Genomic DNA, 27,346 nt, shown 5'->3' on the forward strand with positions numbered 1-27,346 from the left:
TTGTGAGGTAAAAGGGGAGTATGTCTGTCTATCTGTCAGTGTGTGTGTGTGTGTGTGTGTGTGTGTGTGTGGGAGATTAAATCTCTCCTCCTTATTCCACAGTGAGGTTTCCCCCCTGAAATCCATTTCAGTTGCGTGTCCGTTCCTCTCCTCCCTCCTCCTAGGGTTCATCACTCCTTCGCAGCACTCCATTAAAGGAAAGACTCCTATCCTTCGCCACAGTCATCGCTTCGCGCTCTCTATCCTTCCCAGGGATCCTTCTCTCATCCCTCATTTCAACTCCTATCCTCCTCCTCTTCTTCCATCTGTTCTCGCGTTCTTTTTCTTTCTCAGTGTGTAACTCCTTCTTCAGTTTTTTCTCTCCGTCTTTTACCAGAAGTTCTGTTTTCAGTCACTCTCTTTTCTCCCTAGACAGTGACTCCGGTTCACCTTCTTGCTTTTCATTTCATTCATTTTGGAACCTTCCCTCGTTTATTTCCCCCCTTGCTTTTTCTTGTGTGTTCAAAAACATTTGGAAAAAAAATAAAAACGTTCATAGATGGTTTCTACCTCAACAACTTCCACAAACGATGTCTAAACTTCAAAACTACAGCATAGTACAAGAACTATAAAAATATACATAGGGGTGGGAGGCCCAGAGGGAGACAGGGAGGGAGGAAGGGAGGAGGCGATGCGAGAGAGAGGGAGAGACCTCAGTTCGCCAGGAAAAGAAAAACAAAGGGATTCAATTAATTTACAACTCAAAGGGGAAGGAAATAAGGTCATGTTTCTAAAAAATAAACCAGCGGATAAAAAATATCTAGCAGTAACAGTGGAGTTTTACAAGTGGAGGAATAAAAATGAAAAACAATAGAAAACAAGACGTCTAAAAATGACTTACTGGATATTCATATATATATATCATCTATAAGTGTTGATAGCGATAAAAAAATCTCACTTTCTTCCTATATTCGCTCACTTTTTTGAGTTTTGGTTTTTAAGACAAGTCTAAAGAACAAACACACACGCACATTCTCTCGCACGTAGTGTATACACAGAGAAATACAGGCATACACACACACACACTGACACACAAAACACACACATACTCGCTGTACTAAAGCACACTAACTGCACACACACCTGTACGTGTAGCAGTGTCATAATTATTATCCTAGTCTCACATACACAAGCACACACATACACACGTTATTAAAATATACAAGAATCTGAATGTCACTAAGACTCAATTGGTCTGACCTCTGGCACCTGAGCCTGATCACGTGGCGAGAGAGTCAGAGGCCCCTGGTCCAATGAGAAACCATACACACACAAACAAACAAACTAACATTAGGGGACACAGTCTGTCTCAGGGGCCAGTCAAGGGCCAGTCAGGGGCCAGTCTCAATAGGTCTGCTAGAGCACAGCACTGGAGATACAGACAGAGTTCTCTGGTTGGTTGGTAGTTGGACTGTAGGGTCCGAGTCCCATAAGGCCATGCTGTGGCGTTACTAGTGTGTGTTCTCTCACACTAGCTTGGTGTGTGTTCTCTCACACTTGTCCTCATGGTGTATAGGGCTCTTCTCTTCAGCTCTGGATGGGGGGTTTCGATTTGCTGTGAGAAAGAAAGGGGTCGTAGCCCAGAGTACTTGTCATTGCTGTCCTCTTTAAAGGGCCCGGGAGGGGAGGGGGGGGGGGGGGGGGGGGGTTATATACTAAACCTTCACTTGGCTTAGTGACACAGTTGAGTGAAGAGTGGTGGGCGTGAAGGATGGCCACTTCAGTAAGCTAGACACACACACCTGTGGCTGTGGCTGGGGTTGGATAGGGCAGTTCATATGCTGTATAGTGCCCTAAACATCTGCTTTTGGAGTAAGTCATTAAGGGACTGTTGTAGGTAGGTTGTAGGTGGTACTGTACTGTATAGAACAGGGTATGTTGTAGGTAGGTTGTAGGTGGTACTGTACTGTATAGAACAGGGTATGTTGTAGGTAGGTTGTAGGTGGCACTGTACTGTATAGAACAGGGTATATTGTAGGTAGGTTGTAGGTGGTACTGTACTGTATAGAACAGGGCATATTGTAGGTAGGTTGTAGGTGGTACTGTACTGTATAGAACAGGGTATATTGTAGGTAGGTAGTAGATGGTACTGTACTGTATAGAACAGGGTATATTGTAGGTAGGTTGTAGGTGGTACTGTACTGTATAGAACAGGGTATATTGTAGGTAGGTTGTAGGTGGTACTGTACTGTACTGTATAGAACAGGGTATATTGTAGGTAGGTTGTAGGTGGTACTGTACTGTATAGAACAGGGTATATTGTAGGTAGGTAGTAGATGGTACTGTACTGTGTAGAACAGGGTATATTGTAGGTAGGTTGTAGATGGTACTGTACTGTATAGAACAGGGCATATTGTAGGTAGGTTGTAGGTGGTACTGTACTGTATAGAACAGGGTATATTGTAGGTAGGTAGTAGATGGTACTGTACTGTGTAGAACAGGGTATATTGTAGGTAGGTTGTAGGTGGTACTGTACTGTGTAGAACAGGGTATATTGTAGGTAGGTAGTAGATGGTACTGTACTGTGTAGAACAGGGTATATTGTAGGTAGGTAGTAGATGGTACTGTACTGTGTAGAACAGGGTATATTGTAGGTAGGTTGTAGGTGGTACTGTACTGTATAGAACAGGGTATATTGTAGGTAGGTTGTAGGTAGTACTGTACTGTATAGAGCAGGGAAGGGTGGTAGTTGGTGGTACTGTAGGTTGTCATGGTGACAACCTTCATACTTTGTAGTAGATGTTGGCTGGGCTCTGGGGGGGCATCTCCTGGACGATGTAGACGGGGTGGCCGTAGTCCCCGCTCACCTTCTCGTAGTGAGGGCAGTACGCCGAGTCCGAAGTCCGCAGGGGGATGATGATGTCACTGGGTTCCGAGCCGTTGTTATTCCCGCTCCCGTGCCCGCCCCCGTGCCCACCGCCGTGCCTCTTGGGGCTGGTGAGGGAGGACAGCGACAGGGGTGGGTGGTGGGACTCCGAGTGCTTGGCGTGTCGCCGCCGGTAACACACCACGCAGATCACCGCGGTTACCAGCAGGAGAAAGGCGGAGCCTCCTGCGGCGCCGGCGATGACAGCCACGTTGGAGGCCGGAAGGGGTCCGTTCTCACCACCCGTGCCTCCCGAACCACCGCCGTCACCGCTAGGAATCCTGGGATGAGTGGTGTTACCAGCACCACCTGTAAAATGACACAATAAATGTTTACTTTAAAAGGATACTTTGGAATTTTGTCAATGAGGCCCTTTATCTACTTCCCCAGACTCAGATGAACTCCTGGATACCCTTTTTGTCTGTGTGCAGTTTGAAGGAAGCAGATAATTGCCCTCATTGTCAACGTATCTTAACGGGGACCAACATTGTTTTAAAAATATCCATATCTACTCCCGAGTGGTGCAGCAGTCTAAGGCACTGCACCTCAGCGTTAGAGGTGTCACAACAGACACCCTGGTTTGAATCCAGGCTGTATCACAACCGGCCGTGATTGGGCGGCACAGAATTTGCCCAGCGTCATCCAGGTTTGGCCGGTGTAGGCTGTCATTGTAAGTAAGAATTTGCTCTTAAGTGACTTGCCTAGCTAAATAAAAAAACACCAGCCTACCGAAGCTCTCATAAGGGCAGAGAAGCAGGCAAACGTTATAGCGGAGAGACGTGTTTTGATAATGCAACCTATGAATTACAGAATAAAGTTGGGAATTTTCATGCGAGACAGTAGTCAGGATTTGGGTTTCAGTGGGATTGGGACTGGATCAGAAAATTGCCTAGGCTCTAGAACAGGAGAAGATATAATTTTCCCTCATGCCTTTCTGAATTGTTAACAGACAGCCTATCTAGTGAATTGTGCATAGGTCTATCAAACTGTCTGAAGAGTCACAATGACAGCTGAAGGAGGCACGCGTTATTTAATAGACTATTCTGTAAAGGTTTCCTGTAGGGTTTATTGACTGCATTCGGGTCGCGTGTGCAGTCGGGAGTGTCAATTATATATGTGCTTTGAATGAATGGCAATGTGTGAAGCATATACGCAAGGATAAAGGCTTCTATGTGACAACCTGTTTGGATAATGTGCTATTTCATTTTTTGCTAATTTGCTGCTGCGTTATTGCGACATTGTGGAAAATGTCATTTCCAGGGTCCTGTCATTGAATGTTTGTGTATCCTGGGATCCCGGCTACCCATGCTAATCCCTAGTTGGGGCTAACGTGCTTCAAAACGAATGCAGTACAGTAATTAAATTACCTTTGTGAATAACGACAAGAAAGTCCAACTTTCTAATGTTATGTTCTATAAACTCTTTATGTACTAAAACTCAGGTGGTGGAACCAACGTTTTGGCAATGTGCCTTTTCAGAGTGTAACCTCTTACATGTACATACTACGCGCCAATAAACAGTCAGCAAGGTGACTAACAGTCTCCCTTCAGTTATAGTGGCACGAACACGAAAGGCTACACCAGGAGGAATGCAGCAAAAATGCAGCCAATGTGACCGTGACCATATGTGGTCTGTCTATCCACATGAATAAGTGGATGGCATTGGATATAAGAGTGTTTGGAATGTTCCTCTGTGCCTGTGGAGAGGCCTACTGAGAGGCTGGCTCTGGCTTGAAGCCACAGCAACCTACAGTGGGTGGATCAAGGTAGCGCTACATCCCTTAAGCCTAACAACGCTGTTTACGTAGCATTAACGCTATCCACATGAAGGAGCCCGAATGGTTGGGTGGTTTATGCGGTGTCCCAAATGGCACCCTATTCCCTATGTAGTGCACTACTTTTGACCAGGGCCCATAGGGCGTTGTGCAGGACTCTGGTCAACAGTAGTGCACTATATAGGGAATAGGGTGCAATTTGGGAAGTAATCTGGGTCTCTATAGCTTGAGACCACACGGTGAAGCTGCCTGGTTGGAATCTGGTCCCAACCGCACGGTCCGACCGCATGTACGGTTACGGCCCAGCAGGTGTCTGGTGGGTTTGGGACCCCCTGTGAGGAGTGGTCGTGTTGCCCGTGCGAACGTTGGTGCTGGTAGCGTTTAGGTTGGTAATGCGAAGCGCGGCAGTGGGATTGGGTTATCATTATTCTTGGCACATTCCCCACTCATTTTCTCTCTCCTCCCTCTCTTCTCTCATCTCGTCTTCCCCTCACTCTGTGGCTCTCCCTCTCTCTGGGTCATTGTGGACATAATAACATCCCCCCCTCGGCTCGCCCTTTCATCACCCCCTATTGCGAGCTCCCCTACCGCGTACACAGGACTAACTGACTGACTGACAGAGAGGCAAAACGCTAATACTAGTCGCCAATTCCACTCTCCCCCTCTCGCTTTCTTCCCTCCCTTCCCCTCTCGTTCCCTCCATCCCTCCATTACCCAAACATCTCTCTCCATTACCTCCTACTCCTTTCACCAGCTCTCTCTATTATCCTCATATTCCCTCGTTCTCCCTCCCCCTCCCTCCCCACTCTCTGTCTCTTTCCTATTCAACAGTACAGCCATCTAGTGTCCCTCCCTCTCGCTTCTCTTCCCTTTTCAGTGTTTATCCTCTTTCTCTTTCAACAGCTAAAGCCATCTTCTTCCCTTCTCACTCCCCTTTTCTGTCTTCCGTGCTTTCTCCATTACTCTCATCAGTTCTCTCATTTACACTTCACACTAGAGAAATGGCCTGCGTGGCAGCATCCCAAATGGCACCCTATTCCCTACATAGTGCACTACCTTTGATTAAAGCCCTATGGGCCCTGGTCAAAAGTAGTGCACTGTATAGGGACTAGGGTTTAGTTTGGGACACAGAATATGTGTCTGGGACAGAACAACCCAGCACACAAAGAACAGGTCAACAAGCTCCCTGCCATGAGGCAACATCCCGCTCCTGTCCTCTCCTATCCTTTCATCTTCCTCTTCTCTCCTCACGCATCAGCTACCCTCCACACCTCTCCTCTCCTGTCCTCTTTCCCCTCCTCTATCTCCCTCTCCTCTCTCTCTCTGCTCAGATTTATAATTTTCCTCTCCTCTCTTCTCTCCGCGGACCAACAGAAACCAGGCCGCCCAAACTAACGACCATAATAACTCTTTCAAATTGCGCCCCCGGTCTCCCCCTACTCCCCCCTCTCCGGGTAGCTATTAGTGCTGTCGTTCCTCGCCTGCGCCACTTAGCTCTGAGGGAAGGAGAGGAAAGGAGCGGATGGACAGAGAGAGGGATGAGAGCGATGGAGGGATGGAATTAATAGAGACCCCACAGATGTTGCTGGCTCGTATCCTCCATCTGTCCTTTTTTTACCGTCCCTCATTCTCTGTCGCTTCCTTCCTCTCTCTACTCACTCGCTTTTTTTGTCTTTTTGGTTGAAGTTTGTCCTCATGACAGTGTAAGTGTGTAAGCTCTTCCACACCCCTCTTACCTGTATTTCTGGTGTTGGTACGGCCCGCGCTTTGGTCTGGTTTGGCAGGTTTCGGGGGCAGTCCATAGGGGTCTAGCAGAAAAAAACAGGGGTATACCCCGGTCAAGATAACACAACCTCAAAACAGGTACACCAATAATAAGATCTCTGTGGCGCTAATGCAACGCCTCTGGGGCCCATTAAATGAAACTAAATATTGATCGTCCTCCAACGTCATTTTCCAAAAGAGCTATCCAACGAGATTAAAATAGGATACTTAAAGAGTTTCCATTTGTAAAATGACCACAATGAATATAAAACTGTAATAAAAGCCCATCATCTCCAATTACCACACCATCCCATCTGTCAGACAGGGAACAGCCCCACTGAAGTGCTAGGCTGCGTCCCTATGGGCTCTGGTCAACAGTAGTGCACTATAAAGGGAATAGGGTGCCATTTAGGACACTTAATATCCTCTAGCCATGGCTATGACAGAGTCCCATATAGATTTACTGAGGGGGACATAATAAACGTCCCTATTGTGCTGAGTACACAGAGACTGCACAATGTACAGACACACACGCAGTCAATGTGCAGAGCTACACACACAGTGCACACACACAGTCTATGTGCAGAGCTATAATTCTACACTAACTGACATTTACAGAGGTTCATACACAGTGGCAGGTATTATTGGTCAACGGGCCCTCTGATGAAAGACAGCCAATCAGAACTTGGCATGAGGGGAGTTTGGATCAATATGACTGCTGGGGCTGCTGAGGGTGGACTCTAGTGTGTGTGTAGGAAAGACGAGAGAGAGAGAGAAAGAGAGACTGTGTGTATGTTTCTCAGAAAGTGTACGTTTCTAAAACTGTGTAGGTGTGTGTGTGTGTGTGTGTGTGTGTGTGTGTGTGTGTGTGTGTGTGTGTGTGTGTGTGTGTGTGTGTGTGTGTGTGTGTGTTTGTGTGTGTGTGTGTGTGTGTGTCAGAGCAGAGCTGAGCAGTGCTCCATCTCATCAGGGATCTCTATGCGGTGGCACAGTGTTTGTTAAGACGACGAACAGAGCAGACATGACCTTTCAGACACACAACATATAACACAGAGAGAAGAGGAAGAGAAGGAGAGAGGACGAGAGAGAGGAGAGAGCGGGGGAGAGAGAGGGAGTGAGAGAGAGAGGAGAGATATAGAGAGGACGAGAGAGAGAAGAGACAGAGGAGAGAGGAGAGAGGGAGAGAGAGAGAGAGAGAGAAGGAGAGAGGGAGAAAGTGAGGAGAGAAGGAGAAAAAGAGGAGAGAGAGAAGGAGAGATGGGGTGAGGAGGAGAGAAAGGAGTGGCGAGAGAGAAAGAGAGAGAGAGAGTGGGCAAGGAGGATGGCGTGGGGTGGGGGGGAGAGGGAGTTATTGAGGGAGAGAGTGGGGGGTGGAAGGAGCAAGGAAGATGGGAGGGAGGGAGGGAGGGAGGGAGGGAGGGAGGGAGGGAGGGAGGGAGGGAGGGAGGGAGGGAGGGAGGGAGGGTGAAAGAAAGAAAGAAAAAGGGAGGGGGAGAAACGGAGAGCAAGGGGAGAACAAGAAAGGTGAAAGAGAGTCAATGATGCCGGTTTTCATTGAACCAGCAATGAAAGAAAGAGAGAGCGAGAGAAATAAATAAAGTAGATATAGAGGGAGTGCTATGCATCTCCTCTGGGTGGGCTGTGTGTGGAGAATGATGGAGAGATAGAGACAGCAGCAGCACTTCCCTCTCAGGATAAGAGCTTCCACAATACGCACAACAACACACAGAGCAGATAACACTGTTGGGGAAATGTGTGGGAGAGAGGAGGGAGTGGATTATATTATGAGGAGTGTGTGTGTGTGTGTGTGTGTGTGTGTGTGTGTGTGGACGGGTGTACGTATGCGTGTGGGGTGGGGTAGAGGAACGAGGGATGAATGGGTGGGGTGTTCAATGAGAATGCCTATGTGGGTAAAAATGTATTATTTGTGTGTGTGTATTAGTGCTGAGCGATTAACCGAAATGTGGATTATTTATCTGTTTTTAAACTAATTGAAGTTGGTTCAATTACTTGAATTCCATTTAGTTTTTCTGTGAGTTCAATACGGACATTACACACATCCAGACTGAATTGTTCGATGTAGTAGGTAGTTGTAGTTTCCAACAGGCCAATATTCTACATAGTTTAGTACATAAATGTGGTAATTAACTACAATGACCACAATCCATTGCGCATCTACTTGTCCAGTATGTGTTTTTTGTACGTCTGCTACAGTAGAGTCAGAATGCACGATTGTGAGAGCAGCTGTTGCTTCGTGAGGCATCTCTACCTGAAAATACATGATCTAAGTATGATCGTTGGTACTCAGCAGTCATAAAAGTATGCCTTCTTTAACTTGAAGAACTACAAAATAGTGATTTTGTCAGACAGCATAGGCAGCAGCTCTATAGAGATGAGACCCTGAATAAAATAATAAAGTCATCTAATAAAACAAATGTAATATACACAACAACTGAAATGTTCAAGTAATGTGAATAAATGATGGTTAATAAGTGATAATCAGTAATGGACAGTCACTACCATCATGGGACTTTTATTCATAGTTTTATTCTGTGCTGTTACAGCCTTCAACCCAAATAATCTAAACCGTGAGAATTTTTGAATAATCGAACCGACACAGAACTGACCTAGCGTGTGTATGTGTGTGTAAAATTCTACTGACCGCTGTATTTATTTGTGTGTTTACAACCAAGTATGATAATGTGTATCGAAGAGAAAGTATGACTTTCATCTAAAACATTGGCCTCTCTCCGTCACCCAAGGGCAACCGCAGCAGTAGAGTCATTAGCAGGGCCAATAGAGACCCTTTCCTCGCCACGGTATATATACAGAGCCAGGAGCTGCACCAGTGGTGTTGATACCCAGAAAGAGCAGCCTACTCCCTACCCTGGGAGCAGCCAGGTCACCAGAAGTGTTGATACCCAGAATGAGCAGCCTACTCCCTACCCTGGGAGCAGCCAGGTCACCAGAAGTGTTGATACCCAGAATGAGCAGCCTACTCCCTACCCTGGGAGCAGCCAGGTCACCAGTGATACAAGTCAGTATTCGGCGTCCATCCAGGTCTGGGGATGTCGGGAGATGACATGGACACCGGCAACTAGGAGCAGTAGCGAGCGCTGTAACCTTCAAGTTGGTTTACTCATCTGATTCTGAAGGTTGCAGGTTCAAATCCAGTGATAGAAAGTTGTTTTTGAGATGTTTGTTTTAAAACTATCCTGAGCTTTAGCCCTAACCTTAACCATTCGGTGTGAATGCCTGCACTTAACCTTAAACACTTTTGAGAAACATCATTCTGACGTGAGACTGTGAGAACTAGTTGGTGTAAGTGGGCAAAGGGAGCCAGTATCAGAGAGAATAGTGGTGTTCAGAGTGTTAGTGAGTGAAGTCAACAGGCCTCATTAGAGCTGTGTGATCCTGGATGCTCCTCTCCTCCAGCTCTCTGCCTCGAATCAACACTAATACACTCTGAGGAGAATATAGTAGTCGGTGTGTGTTTTTCACTGCGTGTGTGTCAGTACTCACTCTGTCCCACTTTAAGGACCACTTTCATGCCCTGCGTGGCACACACTCCTCCCCTCATACTCTCCAGACCCTGGCGCGTCCCATCTGACGTGGCTGGAGGGGGAAGAACATAGAACACATTAGGAGGAGTGTCACACACACACACACACACGTGCACACACACAAACAAATGCATGTACACACGCACTTATGCACACACATACAATAACTCCAATCTTCCTTTCACAATGCCTTCACATTCATACAGCCAAACCATTCTACCCAACCAAAACATGAGTGACATTTGCAGGCGTAGTGATTAAACTCACACAGAAGCCGTGAAATGTCACAGTCCTACAAGATGGGAGGCTTTTAATAGGTGCTAAGGTCTCGGCCCAGAGGATCTCATTTAACAGCCTACTGACTGAGCTCTGTGGACTCAGTCACTAATACAAACTAATTAACTTCAATAAACTGCCCTGATATAGAAGTATACTATGTAGACTGGACCAACACACTGGAGGACAGAGAGATGGGCTTGTAGCTCCAGACTACATGATGATGATGATGATGATATTATTATTATGACGAAGGGACGATAATCAAAGTTTATGATTTGCGATATAAATGGGAGAAATGGACATCTGCAATAAGTAATGGAACAGTATGTACAGCAGTATGGTCATTTAGCAGATGATTTTATCCAAAGCAATTTACTTGTGTTAAGTAAACATTTTAGTATTTGAACCCACAACCCTGGTGTTGCAATCACCATGCTTTTATCCAAGTTTACCAATAGAACCACCAAACAGGCTCTGCTCGTTAGAGAACTGTTCAGGCCGGGAGAGGGGTGGGTAAGAGAGGTGAGAAGATGGGGGAGTGCAGGTGGGGAGAACAGAGAGGATACATAATGGCACAAATCGGTACAGACTAATGTAATCCATAGGCTGAGTCAAAAAAATTTACTGAGAGAAGAGAGGGGCGAGGCATGAAGAGAAAGGATGAGAGCAAATGTAATTTTTTTATGTTTTAATTATTATTATTATTACTTAAAAAAAACTATTTTATTGTCACATACAAGTGTTTAGCAGATGTTATTGTGGGAGTAGCGAAATGCCTGTGCACACCCTTCTCTCTTTCTCTCCTCTCTCTTTCTACCTCTCGCCTCCCTCTCTTTTGGTTCAAGCCTCAAGGGCAGACCTTTGCTTTCCTCCCTCAAAAATACATCCCTCCCTCCATGTTTGTCTCTCTTTGGCTTGAGGCTACAGACTAAGGTGTTGGACGGAGAGGAGATAAGGGAGCAAGGGAGAGCCAGAGAGAGGTGTGAAAGAAGAGAGCCTAACTCATCACACCTCTCCATCCCTCCGTCTCTCCTGCCAGCCTGTGAGCGTTGGGAAGTGTAAAGGGAGGAGAGAGAGAGAGAGAGAGAGAGAGAGAGAGAGAGAGAGAGAGAGAGAGAGAGATCAGCAGAGGGCAAGGATATCAAGATGGAGGGATGGATAGGAGAGCGAAGAGAGCGGTGGAGAGATGCTTGAGACGATGAGGGGGAGAAAGGAGAGACCGGCTGGATGGGAGGAGAGGAGAAACACAATGGAGGGGAGAGAAAGGGGCACAGATGGAGGTAAAAAAAAGGACTGAAAGGCTGGAAAGGGATTGAGGGGAAGAGAAGAAGGGAAATGATCGCTTTGGGGAGTTTAACGAAGAAGACACTGAGATCATAAGAGCAAGGGAACGCAGAGAGAGGGAGGAGAGAGACACTGATCGTTTATGACAAGCTGTTGCTAACATGACTGAGGCAGTAGACTATGAGAAGTGATAGACGTAGCGTGAGAGAGAGGAAGAGAGAGGGAGGTGAAAAGAGACGACTTTAAGCTGTGGTCACTTATGGTAATGATTCAAAAGAACACAAAGAAAAGAGAAAGATAAAAGAGAGGGATTATGAAAGTAGCAGTAGCATGCTCTTTAGTCTTAACCACATCACTTTGGAACAGAGAAAACGAGAGAGAACGAGAAATAGCAGGAGAAGAAAAGAAGGAATGTGACGATGCGGTTTGGGGGTGGAGGAGTGGACACAGAGTAACTTGGGATGAGCTGAGAGAGGAGAGAGAACAGGAATGGAATGGAGAGATAGGGAGGGTTGGAGGGAGGGAGGGCGGGAGGGAGGGAGCAAGGGAGGGAAATAGGGAGGGAGGGAGGGAAAGGGGGAGGGAAAGGGGGAGAGAGGGAGGGAAAGAAGGAGGGAGCGACGGATGAGTAATTGAGACAATGATCAGCAGTGATGGGGATTTGTAGAGCACTCGAGGACGCCACCCTCTTCCTCCGACGAAAAATAGAAGGGAGGGAAAGACGACCAAGTTGAAAAACTGAATTAATGAAATAATATCACAGTCAACCTCAATCAGCCGGCACAGTCTGTGCCAGAGTAGAGCTTTAGACAAGTGTGTATCGTGGGTGTATCGTGTGTGTGTGTGTGTGTGTGTGTGTGTGTGTGTGTGCGTGTGCGTGTGCGTGTGTGTGTGTGTGTGTGTGTAGCCTGTCTGCCTGTGTGTCTGCTTCTGTATGTGTGTCCAAGTCTTTCTCCGACCAGACCAGTTCCAGATATAGTATAACAGGTAAATGGCACCCTACTTCATCTATTAATGCACAATTATTGATGCTGCCATTACGTCTGAATACTATCTGATACAGTCTGATACAGCCTGAATACAGTCTGATACAGTCTGAATACTGTCTAATACAGTCTGATACAGTCTAATACAGTCTGATACAGTTTGAATACTGTCTGATACAGTCTAATACAGTCTAATACAGTCTGATACAGTCTGAATACAGTCTGAATACTGTCTAATACAGTCTGAATACAGTCTGATACAGTCTGAATACTGTCTAATACAGTCTGAATACAGTCTGAATACAGTCTGATACAGTCTAATACAGTCTGATACAGTTTGAATACTGTCTGATACAGTCTAATACAGTCTAATACAGTCTGATACAGTCTGATACAGTTTGAATACAGTCTGATGCAGTTTGAATACTGTCTGATACAGTCTAATACAGTTTGAATACAGTCTGAATACTGTCTGATACAATCTGAATTAGAGGTCGACCGATTAATCGGAATGGCCGATTAATTAGGGCCGATTTCAAGTTTTCATAACAATCGGAAATCGGTATTTTTGGACACCAAAATTAATTACACCTTTATTTAATCTTTATTTAACTAGGCAAGTTAGTTAAGAACACATTCTTATTTTCAATGACGGCCTAGGAACAGTGGGTTAACTGCCTTGTTCAGGGGCAGAACAACAGATTTTTACCTTGTCAGCTCGGGGGATTCAATCTTGCAACCTTACAGTTAATTAGTCCAACGCTCTAACCACCTGATTACATTGCACTCCACGAGGAGACTGCCTGATACGCGAATGCAGTAAGCCAAGGTAAGTTGCTAGCTAGTATTAAACTTATCTTATAAAAAACAATCAAATCAATCATTATGACTAGTTAACTACACGTGGTTGATGATATTACTAGTTTATCTAGCGTGTCCTGCGTTGCATATAATCGATGCGGTGCGTATCGTTGCTCCAATGTGTACCTAACCATAAACATCAATGCCTTTCTTAAAATCAATACACAGAACTATATATTTTTAAACCTGCATATTTAGCTAAAATAAATCCATGTTAGCAGGCAATATTAACCAGGTGAAATTGTGTCACTCTTGTGTTCATTGCACGCAGAGTCAGTGTGTATGCAACAGTTTGGGCCGCCAAATGACATAACATTGAAGGTTGTGCAATGTAACAGCAATATTTAGACTAATGGATGCCAGCCCTTAGATAAAATATGGAACGGTTCCGTGTCAACCCTCGCAAGGCTGCAGGCCCAGACGGCATCCCCAGCCGCGCCCTCAGAGCATGCGCAGACCAGCTGGCCGGTGTGTTTACAGACATATTCAATCAATCCCTATCCCAGTCTGTTGTTCCCACATGCTTCAAGAGGGCGACCATTGTTCCTGTTCCCAAGAAAGCTAAGGTAACTGAGCTAAACGACTACCGCCCCGTAGCACTCACTTCCGTCATCATGAAGTGCTTTGAGAGACTAGTCAAGGACCACATCACCTCCACCCTACCTGACACCCTAGACCCACTCCAATTTGCTTACCGCCCAAATAGGTCCACAGACGATGCAATCTCAACCACACTGCACACTGCCCTAACCCATCTGGACAAGAGGAATACCTATGTGAGAGTGCTGTTCATCGACTACAGCTCGGCATTTAACACCATAGTGCCCTCCAAGCTCGTCATCAAGCTCGAGACCCTGGGTCTCGACCCCGCCCTGTGCAACTGGGTACTGGACTTCCTGACGGGCCGCCCCCAGGTGGTGAGGGTGGTGGTAATTTCACTGAAAGAACAAAAGTTTTGTTTTCGAGATGATAGTTTCCGGATTCGACCATATTAATGACCTAAGGCTCGTATTTCTGTGTGTTATCATGTTATAACTAAGTCTATGATTTGATAGAGCAGTCTGACTGAGCGGTGGTAGGCAGCAGCAGGCTCGTAAGCATTCATTCCCACTTCACTTTACTGCGTTTTGCCAGCAGCTGTTTATGACTTCAAGCCTCACAACTCCCGAGATTAGGCTGGTGTAACCGCTGTGAAATGGCTAGCTAGTTAGCGGGGTGCGCGCTAATAGCATTTCGAACGTCACTCGCTCTGAGACTTGGAGTGGTTGTTCCCCTTGCTCTGCATGGGTAACGCTGCTTCGAGGGTGGCTGTTGTCGTTGTGTTCCTGGTTCGAGACCAGGTAGGAGGAGAGGGACGGAAGCTATACTGTTACACTGGCAAAACTAAAGTGCCTATAACAACATCCAATAGTCAAAGGTTAATGAAATACAAATGGTATAGAGAGAAATAGTCCTATAACTTTGACTTTGTTTTTGCATTATTTAAACCAAATTGAACATGTTTAATTATTTATTTGAGGGTAAATTGATATTATTGATGTAGTACATTAAGTTAAAATAAGTGTTCATTCAGTATTGTTGTAATTGTCATTATTACAAATAAATAAAAAATTGTCCGATTAATCGGTATCGGCCTTTTTGGGTCAGCCAATAATCGGTATCGGCGTTGGAAAATCATAATCGGTCGACCTCTAATCTGAATACTGTGTACTACAGTCTAATACAGTTTGAATACAGTCTAAATACAGTCTGAATACAGTCTGAATACAGTCTAAATACAGTCTAATAGTCTAATACAGTTTGAATACATTGACTAAAATACAGTAGAATACAATATATACACATTGCAAGTTGTCAGAGAGCACACAGATTAAAGTAAAAGATCATCAGAAGGCCGAGGCACAGAGCGAAAGAGCAGATTAAAGGACAAACAGAAGAAAGAAACAAGCAAAGTGAGGGTACAAAGAGAAGGGATCTGAGCCAAAAGGAGCGTGCTGCCTGCGTGTGGATGGTTGTGTGTGTACCTCTCCCACGCTCGTCGCTGGTGTTTTTGACGGCGTATGTGTGACGCGCCATTGGACACACACACACACACACACACATGACAATGTGAGTGGGTGTATGGTTCCTGAGACACACATTAAGTAAGGAGCGATGGTGTGTGTGTGTGTGTGTGTGTGTGTGTGTGTGTGTGTGTGTGTGTGTGTGTGTGTGTGTGTGTGTGTGTGTGTGTGACAGGCTTCAATCTGTATAAGTAAACGTGAATCCCTTGGTATCTCTTAGTTCCAGTTGTTTTGTCTCCAGAGTATGTTATAACAAAGCTTGTCTCATACACATGCCGAGGAAGGTGCACACGCGTGCGTGTGTGTGTTTGTGTGTATTCACACATGTTGTCCTAAGAATAATGAAATCAACAAAACTACATTACTATACAGTAGGTGATTGCTGGACCAACTGTATAGTTTTACTGTCAAAATAAAAAATGTACAGTCGGTTCCTGTACTTATTTGTAGTCCTCCTGCTCCACTGGGTTACGGTTTATCTACATGTCAGACAAATTATGAAGCTTTAACTACTATCTCCCCCTTCCTCGACACACACACACACGCACGCACGCACACACACACACACACACACACACACACACACACACACACACACACACACACACACACACACACACACACACACACACACACACACACACACACACACACACACACACACACATACACACTTGAGAAAGACTTATGTTAGGGATGCATATTGTCTCTTCTTGCCAACTCTTTAAAATCTAGGATCATACTTCATATTTCCTGTAACTCTAGAACCCTTTATAACTCACACGGAACACTTTTAGAACCTCTGTGTGACGCATTAACGAAGGTATCACAACCCTTTCCCTGACAGCTGACTTCAACGCACTAAGCTGTGTAGTCAAAGAGAAAGGCCTTCTCGTGTACGGCATGTGTTTTCACCCTGGAAAAGCATTCTTTTGATCCATAACCCTAAGCCAAGATCTAGCTGTGACACTCTTTCTCTGCATGCATTCCGCCAAGCTGGAAATATAGAAATACACAAGGAAGATTAGTTCCAACATGGCATGAGGATTTCCTAAGCTGTTTTCGATGGAGAAAATTGAGAAAACAAATTTTTCCATTGTAGCAAACACTGGAAGGTTGTTTACGTGGGTTGTAGTACCACAGTGTGTGTGTGTGTGTGTGTGTGTGTGTGTGTGTGTGTGTGTGTGTGTGTGTGTTGGTTCTTCTGTCCTTGTGGAAACAAGGAAAATTCTCCCTCATGGGGACTTGGGATCTCCCACGTCCCCATGAGGACAAGGGCTATTTTAGCCTTGGTTAGGTTTAGGGTTAAGGTTTATGGAAAATATCATTTTTGATTGGAAATACATTTTAGGTCCCCACGAGAATAAAATAACAAAATGTGTGTGTGCGTGTATTCATAACAGGACATAGTATGCAGAGTAATGGTGACAGGTTAAAGATCACATGCTGGACACACACACACACACACACACACACACACACACACACACACACACACACACGGAGACACACACACACGCGCATATACATATGCACTCACACACCACATACAGACACATAGGCTATGGTATCTCCCAACGTCTCCTATCTCCACTATTACTAGCCAAACAGACAGAAACACACACACACAGACATGGACACACACACACACTCCTTTGTGTCAGGGGGAATGATCTCGGTATCTCTGCTTGCCTTGCGTGCGGTTGATCTCCCCTCTGTGCTCAATGACATTCTAATTCTCAGCAGTTATTCACTTTTCATCTATCGGACAGAATTACCCTCTCACCTCTCCCTCTTTTCTCCCTGTGTCTCTGTCCTGGGGGGTGGGATGTGTGGAATCCCATCCTATTAACCTTAAACATTGACATGCACACACACACACACACCGAGCATCTAGACCTCAGGGCCACAGGGTCCTCCCAGTGAGGAGGGCTTGTCACTGTCAGGCCGCTCAAGATCCACTGCAAAATTCGACGTCCGTCCAGGTAAGCAGGACATCGGCAGATGACTTAAAAGCCGGCCACTAAGGACAACCAGGAGAGCTACTACCATTAAGTAGGCTTGGGGTAAACCACAAACAACGGCGGCCGCGTGTTCAATCCCAATGCTAGGCACCTGTTTCCTCTTCTTGTTGTTTTAACCCTATCCCAAACCTTAACCTGTACCGTAACAATTCAGAATGAATAACTAAACGTAACCTTCGAAATGTGATGTTTATGGACAAACATCAGGTTCCGCAGTGAGACTGTGAGAGCTTGTTGGATGTCAGGGACACACCCGATCTTTGCCACACACACACACACACTTAGGCACATATACACACACACACACACACACACACACACACACACACACACACACACACACACACACACACACACTTAGACACATACACACACACACGTACACAAAAAAAGAGACATGATAGTAATCAATGTAATCAAGGTAGTAAATCATTATTATTTTCATACACAATTTATTTTGGGGCTTAGCTGTGGTCAATTTGCAGTGTACAAATTATTATAATTATGTTCTGGCCCCCTGACCATCCACTCTGATAAAAATCATCCGGTGGCTGAATCTAGTTGCCTACCCCTGCTCTACAGTATGGTGATGTGTTTCTCATCCATTAGGCTGACTGACAGTGTGGGGAGATAGAAAGGAAATTGTAATGCTAATACTAATTATAGTTACGCCAGATGGTGTGACTATCGTATGCTTTGGTTGAAGCTCCCTACCATCATACACTGACTGTACAAAACTTGAAGAACACCTGTTCATTCCATGACATGCTGACCAGGTGAATCCAGGTGAAAGCTATCATCCCTTATGTCACTTGTTAAATCCACTTCAATCAGCGTAGATGAAGGGGAGGAGACAGGTACCCCTTTCCTGCAGTCGAATGACCAAAGCGTCCTCTAGTGAGTGAATGGGTGGAATGTTATTTATATTTTTCAGAATTTAAATGTAAAAAATACAGTGTTTCTATGTCAAACAGTTTTGTTATATGTCAGTCTTCTGTGATGTGTATAAAGTGCAATATTGGGATGAAATCTCAAAATGTAATACATTTAGCTCAAATTCTAGACGTCGGATTAAAACGAGGCTACAGCCTCCATAAGGTGACCATTGGACTAAGATCCATCTTGACTAAATAAGTTTGAAGGTACAGTTTTTACTCAATTCCCTATTTACCTCACTCACGTGCACATTTATGCCCAATAAAAAACCAACAATGTGCTTTCTTTTTGTAGCATTTCTGCAATGCTAACATATTTTCAGTTCAATCTCAGAGTTCTAAATGTGGGTGCAACTCGGATGCTGTCCAATAGTAGCAGCTAGCTAGTAGAAGGCTAGCAGCTGTAGATAGCTAGCTTACACCAGTAGGATGAGAAGCAAAAGGAAGGTAGCTAGCTAGCTAGGTATATTTAGCTATGGAAGGTTTTTCATTGGGCTGAAGTCTGTGTAAACTGCTGACCTGGACCTGTGTGTAACAGGATCACTGTCAGAAGATCCAGAGACAACTCTACCCTTTTACGTATTCATTCATTCAGTACTCCCCTTCCTCTGTCAACGCAATTGTCTTCCTGTCATTTTACTCCAAATTTGTGCCAACTGATCAACTACCTTTTCAATGTGTTCCTGAAAACCGTTGCCATCCACAAGTGAAAAGTATAAGGTGTGCGGGTTACACACAAAGCACGCAGGTGAAACAACAGCACCATCATGATCATTGCTTGCTTGTGCGACCTGTTAGCTACAGTCTGTGATAACATGTAACTGTTTTCAACACATCAACTGTTTTAGACAACAACAACAAAAAGATTGGAGCAAACGCATGATGTCATCACCACACTGCCCATTTAAATAGCGTGTCAAGTTGACGTGTCTATAAACTGGGTTCGTAGTGTAACGGTTAGCATCTCTGCCCTGGGATTCAAAGGTCCCGGTTTCGCCTACCAGAAAGGATAGTATGACCATTCTCTTTCGTGTATACTTTTTGACACCTCCCTCAGGCTGCCTACACATTGTTGGAAGTACAATAGACCAACATAGCTGCTGTAGTAGGTCAAAGCTGTGTGCTGGAAAGCCTTGGTAGAGCATGGGTGAAGTAGGCATTGTGGTGCTCAAGTGAATTTCCTTTCTTTTTCAGTTTCAGACCAATGCCTACATCTCACTTAAAACGTTGTTTTTTGTTTTTAATCATCTATTGTAACCCTGCATCCAAACAGACTGCTCTTATACAGAAAATTCAGAGTTCAGCATGCCAATTCTTTATTGTGTTTGACAATGCAGTGGCAATTGGAAAGGTTCTGTGGATAATGTGTTGGATGTTGTTCAATGACTGGCTGAATGAGCCAGGTGCATGTGTGTGCATTCTGCGTTGAACTACAGTTTGTGTCTGTGTGTGCATACCTGTGTGTGTGTGTGCGCGTGTGGGTCAGTGTGCATGCATGAGTGTGTATCTGAAATGTGTGCGTGTGTGTGTGTGTGTGTGTGTGTGTGTGTGTGTGTGTGTGTGTGTGTGTGTGTGTGTGTGTGTGTGTGTGTGTGTGTGTGTGTGTGTGTGAGTGATATGTAATACAGGTTGCTGCATAGGTTATTCATCTCTGACCTCTAAACAATAATACTTTTAGACAATCCTGTCGCTACACCAACAAACCTAACATGTAAACTTGCTTACTGTCATCAGAGTCATAGGACAGGGAGATGGATGGAGGGAGAGAGAGAGAGAGAGAGAGAGAGAGAGAGAGAGAGCGAGCGAGTGAGAGAAACAGAGGGACGGAGAAAGAGAGAGGCAGACATGCCGACAGAGGGAGAAAGGAGAAAACAGGTCTATAGATAGCTGCCCCAGAGGACTATGAGCCAATGTGAGCATTAAGAGCAGAAAGGATTGAGGAGCGGCGAAAGAACACTTGCGTAACATTGAGGGAATGTCGCCGGTAAAGCAGCAGTGATGTAGGACAGCGAAGAGAGATGCTACAGTCTGAACTGGGTCAGAGTCCTCGTCTGAGGGCATCGGGTGCATTGGAGAGAGAGGGTGTGTTGTGTGTTTTCTATAGATTAAATATTTCATACTGACAGTGGATTTGAATAGACAGGGCCCTTCAATGTCCTTCATGCCCATAACACTTCAATAGCTTTGGGAGAGTATAGAAATATATTGAATAGAGGAGCTAAGGTTCATGGTCTCATCAGCTTGGTACTTGGTACTGAACATTCTAGGCAGGAAGTACACTATATAAATAAAAGTATGTGGACAACCCTTAAAATAGTGAATTCGGCTGTTTCAGCCACACCCGTTGCTGACAGGAATATGAAATGGTTTACACAGCCATGCAATCTCCATAGATAAACATTGTCAGTAAAATAGCCTTACTGAAGAGCTCAGTCACTTTCAACGTGGCACCATCATAGGATGCCACCTTTCCAACAAGTCAGTTCGTCAAATTTCTGCACTGCTAGAGCTGCCCCAGTCAACTGTAAGTGCTGTTATTATGAAGTGGAAACGTCTGGAGCAACAACGGCTCAGCCGCCCAAAAATCGTCTCACTTCCAAGTTCCAAACTGCCTCTGGAAGCCACGTCAGCACAATAACTGCTTGTTAGGAACTTCATTAAATGGGTTTTCCATGGCCGAGCAGCCGCACACAAGACTAAGATCACCATGCGCAATGGCAAGCGACGGACGAATCTGGGTTTGGGGGATGCCACGAGAACGCTACCTGCCCCAATGCATAGTGCCAACTGTAAAGTTTGGTGGAGGAGGGATAATGGTCTGGGGCTGTTTTTCATGGTTAACACTACAGCATACAACGACGTTCTAGACGATTCTGTGCTTCCAACTTTGTGGCAACAGTTTGAGGAAGGCCCTTTCCTGTTACAGCATAACAGTGCCCCCGTGCACAAAGCGAGGTCCATACAGAAATGGTTTGTGGAGATCGGTGTGGAAGAACTTGACTGGCCTGCACAGAGCCCTGCCCTCAACCCCATTGAACACCTTTGGGATGAATTGGAAACCCAACTGCGAGCCGGGCCTAATCGCCCAACATCAAGGCTCTTGTGGCTGAACGGAAGCAAGTCCCCGCAGCAATGTTCCAACATCTAGTGGAAAGCCTACCAGAAGAGTGGAGGCTGTTATAGCAGCAAAGGGGGGACCATATTAATGCCCATGATCTTGGGATGAGATGTTCAACGAGCAGGTGTCCACATACATTTGGTCATGTAGTGTATGTAATGTCAAGATGAGTAACATGTTGGTGTAACACTTCAGTATACCCTTCAGTGTCTAGCTGCCAATAGAATGACTGTCCATAGCAACTGTGGGTATTTGTAGATAATCTCTTGGAGTCTTTAAGGGGATGGTTGAGTGCTGGTGTGCTGTATGGTGCTTGTATGGTGTGTGTGTGTGTTTTAGAGTGTGTCTGTGTGTGTGGCCGGTCTCCGTTATAGAATAAAGGCCTGCAGAAATGGGTCAATGCCGGCCTCTCTCCTCCCTCCGTCTCCTCCCTCCATCTCCTCCCTCAATCTCTCTCCTCTGCTCTTTGCTCATGCAGCCGTAAATCAGAGTTTAAAAAAAAAACCTGTCTGTATCCTCATGTCTCTCCCAAATATAGACTAAAACACCTCTGCCTGTCCACTCCCCTAGCAGCACAGGATTCAACGAGCCGCCCGTCTCTCTCTCTCTCTCTCTCTACTGTGTCGTGTCTTAAAGCTCCCATTAGCTCAGAGTTCTTCCTGTCCCCTTTTTAGGCCTACCCTTCAGGCTACCACACACACTTACGCAGTCGCTAGCTCAGACACACACAGAGGCACACTCACACACAGACACTGACACACTAACATATTCTGACAACTCTAACAACGCCATTCTCACATGAACACTTGAAAATACGTTTTGAGTCTGAATTTAAGTAGCTTAAAAAGGAAAATAACACTCTCTTTACAACTCTTTTTCAATCTTCGTCTCCATCTTTCTCTCCCTTCTCTCTCTCGCTTCCCCTTCTCTCTCAGTCTCTCTCTCCCTTCTCTCTCGGTCTCTCTTTCTCTTCCCCTTCTCAGTTTGTCTCTCTCTCGTCCCCTTCTCTCTCAGTTTCTCTCTCGCGGTCTCTCTCTCGTCCCCTTCTCTTTCGGTCCCTCTCTCTTCCCCTTCTCTCTGTCTCTCTCTCGTCCCCTTCTCTCTGGCTCGGTCTCTCTCTCTTCCCCTTCTCTCTCAGTCTCTCTCTCTTCCCCTTCTCTCTCAGTCTCTCTCCCTCAGTCTCTCTCTTCCCCTTCTCGGTCTCTCTCTCTCAGTCTCTCTCTCTTCCCCTTCTCTCTCGGTCTCTCTCTCTCAGTCTCTCTCTCTTCCCCTTCTCTCTCTTTCTCTCTGTCTCTATCTCGTCCCCTTCTCTCTCGGTCTCTCTCTCGTCCCCTTCTCTCTCGGTCTCTCTCTCTTCCCCTTCTCTCTCGGTCTCTCCCTCTTCCCCTTCTCCCTCCCTTCTCTCTCAGTCTCTCTTTCTCTTCCCCTTCTCAGTCCGTCTCTCTCTCGTCCCCTTCTCTCTCGGTCTCTATCTCTCGTCCCCTTCTCTCTCGGTCTCTCTCTCGTCCCCTTCTCGCTCAGTCTCTCTCTTCCCCTTCTCTCTCAGTCTCTCTCTCTCAGTCTCTCTCTCTTCCCCTTCTCTCTCTCTCTCTCTATCTCGTCCCCTTCTCTCTCGGTCTCTCTCTCGTCCCCTTCTCTCTCGGTCTCTCTCTCTTCCCCTTCTCTCTCGGTCTCTCCCTCTTCCCCTTCTCTCTCCCTTCTCTCTCAGTCTCTCTTTCTCTTCCCCTTCTCAGTCCGTCTCTCTCTCGTCCCCTTCTCTCTCAGTCTCTCTCTCTCTTTCCCCTTCTCTCTCAGTCTCTCTCTCTCTCTCTCTCTCTCTCTCTACCTCTGTCTTTGATTCTCTTTGGCAACAAAATGGCACCCTATTCCCTATATAGTGCACTATGGGCCCTGGTCAAAAGCAGTGCACTATAGGGAATATTGTGCCATTGGAGAGACAGTCTTTGTATACCCAGTTCCAGCTTTCTTTGGGAGCATCTTCGTTCCTCTAAGGCAGATCCACACTGACATTGTCTCTGTCTGATTATGATGTGTGCAATTACATTCTGCTAGAAATAAACTATGTGTGTGTGTGTGTGCGTGCGTGCGTGCGTGTGTGTGTGTGTGTCAGTGTGTGTGGTCTCTGTGTGTTCAAACAGAATAAATAACTATTTCTGTTGTGTTCAGCTGGACAGCTCAGTAGGACGTCACAGTCAAATCGGAGACAGCCATATCAAAACATCAAAACACTCCTCCACGACGTCAGAGCAACACTGAGAGAACGTTGCTACCATGCAAGTGGTTGATATGGAGGAGTGTGGCTGATGCACTATGCTATACGCCAACTGTTTTTTGGTTTCTTTCACAAACACACTTTAAGCTTCTTTAGACTAGACACCTTACTGTGAGATGAGAGGAGAAGGGAGGGAGGAGGGGAGGGAAGGAGGAAGAGGGAGGGAGGGAGTTTACAGGAGGAAGTGGGGGGGAGGGAGGGAGGATGGGGAGAGGAGGAGAGGAAGGGAAGGAGGAAGACGGAGGGAGGGAGGTGATAGGAGGAAGAGGGAGGGAGGGAGAGAGGGAGATAGAATGGGGAGAGGGGGAAGAGGGAGGGAGGGAGGGAGGATGGGGAGAGGAGGAAGAGGGAGGGAGGTAGAATGGGGAGAGGAGGAAGAGGGGGGGAGGGAGGTAGGATGGGGAGAGGAGGAAGAGGGAGGGGGGTAGGATGGGGAGAAGAGGAAGAGGGGAGTGCAAAAGCTTTTTGGGGACGAAAGTCTAAAAGATGAGGGAGGGAAGGAGGAGCGATAAGGGAAGGAGGGCTGGAGAGAAGGAGGGATGAAGAGCGGGAGAGAAGGAGCGATAACGAAATAGGGGTGGAGAGAGGGAGAGAAGGAACGATGAGGGAAGGAGGGATGCAAAAAGAGGGAAGTGGGTCAACGGTCTGATGGGAGAAACGAGAGAATGAGACAACATTCGGTGACACAGAGAGAAAGAGGGAGCAATGGAAGAGAGGAGGAGGAGGGAAACTAAATGAAGAAAAAGGGATGCGGAGGGCAGACGAAGAGTGTGTGAGAGAGAGAGTAGAAAAAAGGCCGTAGGAGGGATGGGATCTTTTAGAGGAACTCTTAAAAGGCGTTTATTTCTGGATCACATTAATGCCAAATGTCACAGACACACAACTTTACTGTAGAGGAGTTGACTGCTAGAGCAGAACACGCACACACGCACCACAAACTTAACAAATGTTTTTGCTGTGAAACGGAGTTGATGGAAACAGAGAAAGAAGAACAGAGAGAGAGAGGGAGATAGAGAGGTGACGAGAGAGAAAAAGAGAGAGTGGGAGAGAGGGAGTGAGAGCGAGAGGGAGGGAGAGAGAAGGAGAGTGAGAAGGAGAGAGCGGGCGTACAACTTGTTCTGAACAGAGCAGTACATCTTAAAGAGTGTAATTACACAGAACTGTCACGTTAATTAAAGCTTTTAATGAAGTAAATGAGTGCTCAGCAAGAACAAAAACCACCAGCCACAGGGAGTGTGTGTGTGTGTGTGTGTGTGTGTGTGTGTGTGTGTGTGTGTGTGTGTGTGTGTGTGTGTGTGTGTGTGTGTGTGTGTGTATTTTGCTCTGCGTCTCCTCTCTGTGTGTTTTTACTGTCTTCCATTCTGGCCTCATTGCTTTTTAAGTAAAATAACCCAGGAATGTTTGGAAAAGCTGTGGATGGAATGTGTGTGTGTTAGTGTGTGTGTGTTTGTGTCTGCAAGTGTGCCTGAGTGTGTGTGTGTCTGCGAGAGACAGAGAGCGAGACAGACATATAGACAGAACGAGAGAGAGGGAGGTAGAGAGAGTTTTGGCCCATTCCTCCTGACAGAGCTGGTGTAACTGAGTCAGGTTTGTAGGCCTCCTGGCTCGCAAAGCTTATTTTTCAGTTCTGCCCACAAATGTTCTATGGCATTGAGCTCAGGACTTTGTGATGGCCACTCTAATACCTTGACTTTGTTATACTTAAGCCATCTTGCCACAACTTTGGAAGTATGCTTGGGGTCATTGTCCATTTGGAAGACCCATTTGCGTCCAAGCTTTAACTTTCTGACTGATGTCTTGTGTTGCTTCAATATATCCACATAATTTTCACATAATTTTGTGAAGTGCACCAGTCCCTCCTGCAGCAAAGCACCCCCACAACATGATGCTGCCACCCCCGTGCTTCACAGTTGAGATGGTGTTCTTCAGTTTGCAAGCCTCCCCCTTTTTCCCCCAAACATAATGATGGTCATTATGGCCAAACAGTTCTATTTTTGTTTCATCAGGCCAGAGGACATTTCTTCAAAAAGTACGATATTTGTCCCCATGCGCAGTTGCAAACTGTAGTCTGGCTTTTTTATGGCAGTTTTGAAGCAGTGGATTCTTCCTTGCTGAGCGGCCTTTCAGGTTATGTCGATATGGGACTCATTTTACTGTGGATATAGATACTTTTGTACCTGTTTCCTCCAGCATCTTCACAAGGTCCTTTACTTACTTAGTGTATGTAAACTTCTGACCCACTGGAATTGTGATGCAGTGAATTATGAGTGAAGTAATCTGTCTGTAAACAATTGTTGGAAAAATGACACAAAGTAGATGTCCTAACCGACTTGCCAAAACTATAGTTTGTTAACAAGACATTTGTGGGGTGGTTGAAAAATGAGTTTGAATGATTCCAACCTAAGTGTATGTAAACTTCTGACTTCAACCGTATAGACAGAAAGAGAGAGAGAGAGGGAGGTAGAGAGAGACTGAGACAGACAGACATATAGACAGAAAGATAGAGAGAGAGAGAGGGGTAGGTAGGTAGAGAGAGAGACTGAGACAGACAGACATATGGACAGAAAGAGAGAGGTAGGTACAGTGGGGCAAAAAAAGTATTTAGTCAGCCACCAATTGTGCAAGTTCTCCTACTTAAAAAGATGAGAGAGGCCTGTAATTTTCATCATAGGTACACTTCAACTATGACAGACCAAATGAGAAGAAAAAAAATCCAGAAAATCAAATTATGGTGGAAAATAAGTATTTGGTCACCTATAAACAAGCAAGATTTCTGGCTCTCACAGACCTGTAACTTCTTCTTTAAGAGGCTCCTCTGTCCTCCACTCGTTACTTGTATTAATGGCACCTGTTTAAACTTGTTATCAGTATAAAAGACACCTGTCCACAACCTCAAACAGTCACACTCCACTATGGCCAAGACCAAAGAGCTGTCAAAGGACACCAGAAACAAAATTGTAGACCTGCACCAGGCTGGGAAGACTGAATCTGCATTAGGTAAGCAGCTTAGTTTGAAGAAATCAACTGTGGGAGCAATTATTAGGAAATGGAAGACATACAAGACCACTGATAATCTCCCTCGATCTGGGGCTCCACGCAAGATCTCACCCTGTGGGGTCAAAATGATCACAAGAACGGTGAGCAAAAATTCCAGAACCACACGGGGGGACCTAGTGAATGACCTGCAGAGAGCTGGGACCAAAGGAACAAAGCCTACCATCAGTAACACACTACGCCGCCAGGGACTCAAATCCTGCAGTGCCAGACGTGTCCCCCTGCTTAAGCCAAAACATGTCCAGGCCCGTCTGAAGTTTGCTAGAGAGCATTTGGATGATCCAGAAGAAAATTGGGAGAATGTCATATGGTCAGATGAAACAAAAATATAACTTTTGGTAAAAACTCAACTCGTCGTGTTTGGAGGACAAAGAATGCTGAGTTGCATCCAAAGAACACCATACCTACTGTGAAGCATGGGGGTGGAAACATCATGCTTTGGGGCTGTTTTTCTGCAAAGGGAC

General features: G+C 45.7%; 1 protein-coding gene across 1 annotated transcript in view; it reads right to left on the bottom strand.

The window, feature by feature from the left end:
- Nucleotides 1-2,515: 2,515 nt before the first annotated feature.
- LOC139417139 (ephrin-B2-like) overlaps nucleotides 2,516-27,346 on the bottom strand; it is a 95,227-nt gene continuing 70,396 nt past the window's right edge. The window contains exons 3-5 of the mRNA XM_071166385.1: nucleotides 9,966-10,058; nucleotides 6,416-6,487; nucleotides 2,516-3,214 (exon numbers count right to left, since the gene is read on the bottom strand). Of these exons, the coding sequence (XP_071022486.1) occupies nucleotides 2,763-3,214; nucleotides 6,416-6,487; nucleotides 9,966-10,058 (617 nt within the window). The 3' untranslated portion in view covers nucleotides 2,516-2,762. The remainder of the gene's footprint in view (nucleotides 3,215-6,415; nucleotides 6,488-9,965; nucleotides 10,059-27,346) is intronic.

Source organism: Oncorhynchus clarkii, chromosome 9 (genome assembly GCF_045791955.1).
Source record: "Oncorhynchus clarkii lewisi isolate Uvic-CL-2024 chromosome 9, UVic_Ocla_1.0, whole genome shotgun sequence".
Taxonomy (NCBI): domain Eukaryota; kingdom Metazoa; phylum Chordata; class Actinopteri; order Salmoniformes; family Salmonidae; genus Oncorhynchus; species Oncorhynchus clarkii.